The 10256-nt window shown below is 40.4% G+C and overlaps 1 protein-coding gene across 1 annotated transcript; it reads left to right on the forward strand.

The window, feature by feature from the left end:
- Window positions 1-1889: 1889 nt before the first annotated feature.
- On the forward strand, window positions 1890-10256 carry LOC121737591 (E3 ubiquitin-protein transferase MAEA). Its single transcript, XM_042129250.1, has 10 exons — window positions 1890-1931; window positions 2050-2201; window positions 3373-3525; window positions 3780-3923; window positions 5767-5896; window positions 7008-7144; window positions 7456-7594; window positions 7925-8075; window positions 9429-9618; window positions 10029-10256. The coding sequence occupies exons 2-10, from the start codon at window positions 2154-2156 to the stop codon at window positions 10125-10127; spliced, it is 1191 nt and encodes a 396-aa protein (XP_041985184.1). The 5' UTR covers window positions 1890-1931; window positions 2050-2153; the 3' UTR covers window positions 10128-10256.

Below are 10256 nucleotides of genomic sequence, written 5' to 3' on the forward strand. Positions count from 1 at the left end.
TCTGATCAGAAATGTCGTACAATGTGTGGCCGGGCTATATTTCTTCACTTTCTTGACAGACTATATTATATGAGTGGCCACAGCTGGCCAGCGCTGGCGCATCGAATGGCGCATGCGATGGCTATGCAATGGTCGCTACGCCTCTAGATGATGGGCGTGTTCAGTTGTGACTTGTGATCTAAACATCGTTCAAGATGAACGTGTAAACATTAGCCATTGTGGCAATGCAAAACGTACATTTTTTAATAATTTATGACTTCACCAGATGACCCAGTGAACTTTGTATGACCTCCCTCCTAATATAAACCTTCTCTTGAATTCTACGAATAATTAATATTAAAATAATGGTCACTACTCACTACGCTGTCCCATCTTGTGGAGCCGCTATTACATTCAAGCATTTCAAGCCTATAATAAAAGAAGAGATAATTTTTACAAATAAACTTATTTTGTATAAAATAAAAAATAAAGTCATGCACTTCAACTGGTGTCTTGTACTCGTTGTGAACTACTTAAAGTTTAAGTTTAACAGATAAATGATGTTGAAGTATTTTGTAGAAATCTACACACAGACAAATATTGTATGTATTTATATTATATAAATTTATCCATATTCCATACTAATATTATAAATGCGAAAGTGTATCTGTCTGTCTCATCTGTTTGTTGTAAAGTGTGTCTGTCTCCACGCCCCAACAGCTGACCGATTTGGCATGGAGATACTTTGAGTCCCGGGAAACGACATAGGATAGTTTTTATCCCGGAAAAATGAACGGTACCCGCGCGACAAACGAATTTTGCCACAACGGAGTTGCGGGCGTCATCTAGTATTGAATACAGATAATAAATAAGGGCAATTACTTTGGTTCTAGTTTTTTAATAACGAAGAAGAGGATGGCGTCTTGAGTCTTGACTATTCTATTGTCATCCGACATCAGTGTTGTAAAAGTTACCGATTTATCGGTAGATCTCCCGATTTTGGCAAACAAATACCGATAAAACGATTTTAGGGTATAATCTCCCGATTTACTCAATCTTAGGCCCGTATTTTTGGTCAGTACTCAAGATGCATCTCGGTCTTAAGACACTGTTCAGGCTCTGTGATTGGTTGGCTGTCAAAATTTGGACCAATCACAGAGCCGAACCGCGTCTTAAGACCGGGTCGCATCTTAAGTACTGACCAAAAATACGGGCCTTAGAACATTAAACTTAATTTATATTCATTTTGTAGTTTGTAACACCAAATTTAACATTTTTATTATTATTATTTTATTCCCTAAGTTAGGGTTATTCCCCAAGGGGCAAGGCATAAGATTGGCCTTTCAATAAACAAGCAAATTTAGGTTGTAATTCATACTCACTAAAGTTGAATATTATTGTAGGTGAATATTATATTTTTTAAATACGTCGATATGAATGCGACAGGTTTCAAATTTTCAATTTTCATTTTTCAATTTTTCATTTTCTAATCATTCGTCCGATACGCAACTTCCCATATTGTATTAACGCAAATCAAATGTCTAGTTCAGACCCAGACAGTGATTTTCCAACCACTAGTATAAAAACTAGTATAAAAACTAGTATAAATAGTGGTACGTTCGAAACAAAAAGAAAAAGATATACTACAAAAATATAAAAAAGAGTGGGAAACACGCCCGGAGTTTGCTGGGTGGTTACAGGCAAGCAGTAATAATAAAGATGCAAACTACGCCTATTGTCTAAGCTGCAAGAAGGAGGCTAATGATTAATAACTTTAACACGTGTTTTAATTTGATTATTAGCAATCTCCCTATTTCTCCCGATTTTTAGTTGGTAGCAATCTCCCTATTTCTCACGATTTTTAGTTGGTAGCAACACTGATTTCATAAATGTCATTTCTGCAACACTGTCCGACATTTACAAAAATCTTTAGTTTCTAAAAAATTTGCGACGTAAGTTTTTAAAGTAATTATATTCAGTAATTTAATAATATTGTGTTAATTAGATTATATGAGGTGGTTCAATCTGTTCTTGCCTTTTTAAATAGTTTAAAGTCTGTTTTATTTTCAGATTGTAAATTCTCACTGTATTGAAGGATCAGCTGAGTTTTGTTTTCATTGTATTTTGAATGGCGTGTCTCTGAAAATTACACTGGGTGCGTTTGAAATTGAAAAATGTCGAATATGAACGAAATAAAGTCTTTGGAACATGCTACCTTGAAGGTATGTTATAGAATAACATATTAAGTTCCATTATTTATCTCAAAAACATATTTATTTGTATATTTCTTTGAAAGTTATGTTTCAATTATATACATGACAACTCGACAGTGGTCCTAGAGTTCAATAAATGGAGCTTTTGTTATTGTAAGGAAGGAAAAAATCTTTATTAAATTAATCTAATTTTATGCTTATATTACTGGCTAGTTTGTTTTGTTATTTTTTATGCTTTAATTTAAATTTTAAAATTTTCACCTCTATGGGGGGTATTACATTATCATTTATATATGATCATTTCTATGATCATATATAGGATCCAATATATATGATCATTTGATCATATCTGTATATTATATTATCATATTTCATTGATCCAATTTACGTCATATGTGGTTTCAATAGCCAATGGAGAGCGCTAACGCTGACAGGTATTCGATTTGTCAAAAGACAATCATTTTTAATATGGCTTATTTTTTGTTTTTTTAGCAAGATTATCCAAGTATTTATTTAGAAAAATAATTACATTACATTATTTGAAACATATTAACGAACAAGAAATTAAAAACTCTATTTTATATTAAATAACTGGCAACACCTATTTCTATGACCGTATTGGATCCAATCTCTCAGCAAATGTCAAAAATCTTTGATCAAGGAAGAAATGAATCATATGTCTATATTACATTATCCAATATCATTGACTCAATATATGACACTGAAAGTGCTCGCCGCGCCGCTACCATTCTGGTGTGGCGCGGCCCTTAAAGTCTTGATTTATGCAAAAAATAAACATTTTCAAATTGTTACTTACCAACTTCATCCACTTGCGTCGTTTATTACTATATCTACAGGAACTCATGCTCAGTACATAGAGCTTTGCATTTGTTAGTTGCTAGGCAATAAACTAATATTCCTGTTTACTGTAACATAGGAGTTTTTATAGATATTATACCTATAACACAGATAAAATAAATAATAATGATAACATATTGTGTTTAATAAGTAAGATAAGTTTTTAAAAGTAAACTAGTCTGTAGAATAATGCATAATATGCACAGTGCACAATGCACATTATGCAAGAAAACAAAGGCAACAACAACTTATACTTTTAAACAACTTATACCAGCTGTTATAAATAGGAAATTTTCTCTTAAATTGTTATTTCTTAAATCAGGTGCCCTACGAGGTATTTAATAAGAAATACCGTAATGCCCAACGAGTTTTGGACGTGGAAGCCCGTCATGTCTCTTCATCCGCTGACAGCGTAGATTCCGCTGCTAAGAAAGGCAGCACAGCTAAGGAGATTGACGCTTTGCTGGGTGGTATGGTGAGTAGAATTTCACCTATCTGTACTAATTTTATGAATGCAAAAGTGTGAGGATTGAGCATGAAGAGCTCTTCATGCTCAATCCGCCTAACCAATTTTGCTATAAATTAGTATGGAGATACTTTGAGTACCGGGAAAGGACCTACATAAAGCGACCAAATTACGTAGATCCCGTTCCACCATCCACCATCCATCTGCTGAATCAACTTCTCTGATAGTACTCACTAAAGTAATGGTAATATTATGCCTTACAGGTAGAGAAACTAACTACCATGAAGCGCAAGGCATCTGAGGCGATAACGGAGGAGGTGCAAGCGGCTTTTGTGTGCAAAAAGCGGTTGGAACATCTGAAGGAGCAGGCAGAGGCCCTGGCTGATCCCAATTCGCCGCAGGTTAAGGTAATACACGACAAAAAAAGTAATTGTTAAAACTTTCTGGTTGCGAACAGGGCGATCGGCCGGCGCCTCGCTCTTGCAGGGGTCTTGCAAGGTATTTTTCCGTAAGACAAAGGGCCTCACAAAGACCTGCCGCCCAGGGCCTCGCAATGGGTAAGGCCGCCACTGCTGCCACGCACCGTAAAACTCTGGAGTGTCGCCAGCATTATATCCGTACCAATACGACCTGTAAACTTTCAAGAAGAGAGCGTATTCCCTCCTAAAAGGCCGGCAACGCACCTACAGCTCTTCTGATGTTGCGAGTACCGTCGCCCTCCATCAAGTTAAACGTTTGCTCATGTGTCCCCAAATTTTATTTAAAAAAATCGTGTCATGGCGTCAAGCAATCACACCATGACATGACATGATTTTGATATGCACAATAAAATGTTATGCACCGACGAACACAGCCAATGTAAAACTGCCATCGCTGTTGTAAAAGTTTATTTCAGTCTTGGCAAGCTTTAGAAAACATTGCTTGATGTGACTTGATGTGACTTAATGCGTTGTCGCGTCGCATCAAAATATGTCACATCAGCGTTGCTTTGACGCGCGATTACACAACGCAAGACGATTACTGCTCGTCATTCCCAACCCTCCCAACTGTTCGGTCTGTAGTTCCGTCAAAACCATAAAGTTAATATACCTAGCGGAATAGAGAAACAAAGGCCTGAGCAAGAGAGATGTCACTGTCAGTAACGCTGCGTGGTAAAAAGAGATGTGTGATACATGACAGCAGCACTCTTTTTTTGACGTCCAGTCGGCACTTGCCGCACGTTGACAATTTAATCTCATAAATATCATGTTCAATCTTGCTTGTGTAAGTGTATACGTACACATATTTTTACACACAGATGAAACCAATTTCGGTTTCGTTTGACAGCTCGAGATTGTTGCTCTATTCCGCTAGGTATATTAACTTTATGGTCAAAACACTATTCTACCACAGCTACACTTATATTATTAAAAAAAAATCTAAATATATCGCCTCCGTGGTCCAGTGGTTCAGAGCTCGGCTCTTGACTCGGAGGTCGTGGGTTCGGTTCCCGCGTTGGAAACATGTTATTTCCAAGTTTGGTTAGGGTTAGGCTGATCACCTGATTGTCTGACAAGTAAGATGATCCATGCGTCGGATGGGCATGTAAAAAGTCGGTCCTGCGCCTGATCTCTCGCCAGTCGTGTCGGTCTGCCGTCCCACTGGGTTATGAGAGTAAAGGAATAGAGAGTGCTCTTGTGTACTGTGCACACACTTGGGCACTATAAAATTACTCCTGCGTAGCTGGCCTGGTTTCCATGAAACCGGCCACCGTCACCGAAACCGGTGTGAGAGCTATTAGTATTATTATTATATTATTAAATATTTTGGAACGTTGCTGTTGCGACAAGGCAACGAACTTATACATACAAGAAAATAACTGTTCCCCTCCAAAAGAATAGTTCTATAAGCAAGGGCGTCGCCAGCCCATGGCGCAGGGGGGGGGGGGGGGGGGGCAAGTTGACTTTACCTACTACAATTCATATTTTTGTCATTCTCTATGAATGAGAAAAATATGTATGAATTGTAGGTAAAGTCGACAGCACATGAAGCTTTTCACTTGTACTACGAGCCTTACATCTATTACCAGATTTTAATATTATAGTGGTCGTTGTTTGCATTATATTTGGCAACTTTTTTAGAATCTCTAGGGGGGGGCAGCTGCCCCTCCCTGCCCCCCCTTGGCGACGCCCTTGTCTATAAGTATGACCTGGCCATTCCATTCATACACAAAGCGATAAAGACAACTATATGATGTTTGTTTTTCCGCAGACCACAATGAACCAGTTCCGCAAGGTGCGTCTGGACCGCATGATCGTGGATTACTTCCTACGCAACGGTTACTATGACTCCGCCGCTCGCCTCGCCGACGCACGCGGTCTGAGGGACCTCACTAATGTTGGTAAGTGAGGCACAATAATAAAGCGACTTCAAGCAGAATTTTCCTATCTTGGGACCACCTGTGAAGTATCCTCTAATAATCATCTAAATCGGTTCACAAACAACGAAGTTATCCGCGAACATACAAAAAAGAAACATAATTATGTCACATCGTATACGTCGTGATGTCGTTTAAAAACAATTTAATAGCTACAAGTCATCAGTCATCACACTGATATATTTTTAAATTTTCTATATAATTTCGTAATATTTTTCTTTCATAAAACCTTTCTCGGATATTCGCAAACACAACAAAAAGATAATATAATTAGCCTTTCATCTGTCACGAAATGTCAAACCATTTTCGAAAATACTTTTGAATAGTCTTACGGCCCGGCCGCACCAGGGGCCGTACCACGAAACCGTTTTGAAACTCAAACAATCGTACGAGAATGCCGCGTCCTGCTCTAACAAACGAGAAATTACATTGTTAGAGCGGGACGCGGCATTCTCAGCCGATTGTTTGAGTCTCAAAACGGTTTTGTAGTAGGCCTAGTGCGTCTATCGTCCGAAGCTTTTTTTTTATGAAATAAGGGGGCAAACGAGCAAACGGGTCACCTGACGGAAAGCAACTTCCGTCGCCCATGGACACTTACAGCATAAGAAGAGCTGCAAGTGCGTTGCCGGCCTTTAAGAGGGAATAGGGTAATAGGGGAGGGTAGGGAAGGGAAGGGAATTGGGAAGGGTAGGGAAGGGAAGGGAAAAGAGGAGAGTAGGGAAGGGAATATGATAGGGGATTGGGCCTCCGGTAAACTCACTCGGCGAAACACAGTGCAAGCGCTGTTTCACGCTGGTTTTCTGTGAGAACGTGGTATTTCTCCGGTCGAGCCGGCCCGTTCGTGCCGAAGCATGGCTCTCCCACGTATATGAGAGCTTCGTGCTATGAGACCACACTATTGGACGATCGTCCAATAGTATCGGTTTTAGCGCGAAGCACTACGCATATGCGGCCGCGGCATCAGATTAAGACGCCCATTTTGGGCGCTTGACAGACGAGCTATTAGCGAAATCGGTTTAATGTTTCTGGAGATTAGCGCTTAGCAACACTGCTCTTCATTTTATATTGTTTTCAGATATATACGCGGCAGCGGCCGAGGTGGAAGCGGAGCTTGGCGCGCGCCGCACCGCGCGCTGCCTGCAGTGGTGCGCCGACAACCGCTCCAAGCTGCGGAAACTCAACTCCAACATGGAGTTCAAGATACGCGTCCAGGTGAGAGAGGGAGAGAAAGAGATGGGAGGGAGGGAGAAAGAGAATCACGGAACGTCACTTGTGGAATTCATTTCGAAAAATCGCATGAAGTTTTCAGCAATAAACTTCCAAAACAGGAGTGACGTCATTAGTGTTTCGAAACACGTTTTATCTCAGGTTTATTTAAATTAATATTTCATAAATTCTAATTAATATTAATTTAGGTCAACACAATAATATATGCATCTTTACAAAATATTCGAAATAATTTTAAGCCTATTTTGACTTCATCTCAAGTGTGACACTCGATAACAGAGGGCGTTGTTTTTCAGGAGTTTATCGAGCTGGTTCGCGAGGACCGGCGTCTTGAAGCGGTGCGATACGCCAAGAAACACTTCAGCACATACGAAGATGGGCAGTTGGATGATATTCAGCACTGTATGGGCATGCTCGCCTTCCCTAAAGACACAGGTGAGAGAGTTTGTCTGTTTAGCTAATGGTGTCTTACGCAATTATTGACACATTTTTGCAATTATCTGAAAGCTCTTTAATATTTTTCAGAATAAAACTAGCCTGTGTTTGTAAAAGCCGAAGTTTAAATTACTACTTATACTACTTAAGTAGTACTAAGTCTAAGTCATAAGTGCTTCGTGGATCACTGGTTTTGTTCGGCTATTTCCGTATCCATTCGGCCTGCCCTGCCTGCCCTGCCCTGGGGCTGTTCTAGATGCCGAAAACGCTATATCATTTTAACATTTATGTTCTTGATAGGTAAAATATTATGATGCGTGCATTTCACAGACGTGGAGCCCTACCGCTCTCTGCTCGGCGCGTGGCGGTGGTCGGCCCTGGTGCATCAGTTCCGCGGCGAGCACGCGCGGCTGTTACACCCGGCCGCGCTGCCCCCCCTGCCCGTGACGCTGCAGCTCGGTCTAGCTGCGTTGAATACGCCATATCCTTTATATTATATAGTCCTATACGTAGATACTGGGTGATCTAGACACGCGCGAGGTTAGTCTAGCTTCGCTGTATACACCATATCTTTTATATATAGTCATATACTTAGATACTGGGTGATCTAGACACGCGCGAGGTTAGTCTAGCTGCGCTGAATACACCATATCTTTTATATATAGTCATATACTTAGATACTGGGTGATCTAGACACGCGCGAGGTTAGTCTAGCTGCGCTGAATACACCATATCTTTTATATATAGTCATATACTTAGATACTGGGTGATCTAGACACGCGCGAGGTTAGTCTAGCTGCGCTGAATACACCATATCTTTTATATAAAGTCATATACTTAGATACTGGGTGATCTAGACACGCGCGAAGTTACGAATACGCCATATCCTTTATATATGTCACGCTCTCGATACGTCAGTTCCGCGGCAAGCACGCGCGCGCCTGTAGCACCCGGCCGCGCTGCCCCCCTTGCCCGTGACGCTGCAGCTCGGTCTAGCTGCGCTGAATACGCCATATCCTTTATATATAGTCAGTGGCGGCGCAAGACCAAAATTTTATGTGGGCAAAATATATTTTGCGAGGCCCCCTGATGAATGATGCAAGACGAATTTTGTTGAAAGATTTTTTGATAAGTTCGTAAATCCTAAAAAAAACACTAACCTAACCCAAGGGGCGCGAGGCCTCTAGGACAGCGAAGCCGTAGGCGGTCGCCCACACCGCCCACGCCTTACGCCGCCTCTGCATATATAGTCTTATACTTAGATACTGGGTGATCTTTTTCCGAGATAAAAGCCATCCTTTGCCGTCTCTATAATTGTCTATTTATCAAATTTCATCAAAAAAGAAGATTAATGTTGATAAAATTAATATTATTTTTATTTTTATAACTGTTTGTTGCACATACAAATTATTTTCATAAAAATACACATAGAAAGATGACACAACAGGTACTGCTTATCTGTTGTCTTTTTTTCTTACAGGTTTTATGTTATGTTGAATAGAAGATGTAAGGCATACATTATACGATCATACAAGCGACAGTCAATTCCGTCAATCATGAATTATGTTTGACTGATGGTGACTGATGGACTGATGAATGGTATTAGACGGTCACTCAATTCTCTTCAGTTTTATGTCAGTCAAAGCCAAAATTTTCAAAGAATGAAGCAAAAATCAAGATATCCAGATTTTCGTCAATCAACTTCATGCAACCATCAGTCACTGCATTACACGACAGGTTATGCATCAGTCACAGTCATGTGGTAAAACTGACAGCAAAACCTACCGTGTAATGTTTGCCTAAGTATGTCATAATATCCTTAACTAAGTCCCACTCAGTGCTACAACGAGGCAACCCGCGTATCGGCGTGCCCGGCGTGCGCGCCCCCCCTCAACGCGCTGTCCCGCTCCCTGCCGCATGCGCACTGCTCGCGCTCGCGGCTGGTCTGCCGGCTGTCGCGCCGACCACTCAACGAGCACAACCAGCCGATGGTGCTGCCCAACGGCCAGGTCTACGGCGAGCTGGTGAGTGGAGATACAGCTTGAACAGCTTGAGCTGATATGGGCTATAATATGCAGCAGCAGCAGCAGGCAGCACCATAAGCTGATTATGCTCATGCATAATCAGCTTATGGTGCTGCCTAATTGATCATGGTGGTGAGTAGACGCACAGCTTTAAGAGCGCTCGTCAAAATGGCCTATAATAAGATCAGAGCACGACCGACCCATGACACTAAAGAGAAACCTAAGTACAGCGTAAGGTGTCCAAACGTCAAAATGTTAACCAAATTTTTTTAAAAGTTCAAACTAACTTTTTCAGTGCTGCTATTTTACACAGTGAACTCTATATAATAAATAATAATAATAATAAAAATCTCTTTGATTATTATAACATCATGTACAACTAATTTTAACGACAAGTATTTTATTTTCAGGCTCTCAAGGAGATGATGAAGGAACACGGATCCATCATATGCCCCAAAACCAAGGAGGTGTTCTGCATGAAACGCGTAGAGAAGGTCTACGTCATGTAGACGACATGTACACTACAGTAAAAGCATTCTGAGATTTATTCATATAAATCACATTTTGCTTCGATATATTATACTACACTTACCCCTAAGGCCGACTTATTGATATATTATACTCAGAGATATTAAATA

This window comes from Aricia agestis, chromosome 21, assembly GCF_905147365.1.
Source record: "Aricia agestis chromosome 21, ilAriAges1.1, whole genome shotgun sequence".
NCBI lineage: Eukaryota > Metazoa > Arthropoda > Insecta > Lepidoptera > Lycaenidae > Aricia > Aricia agestis.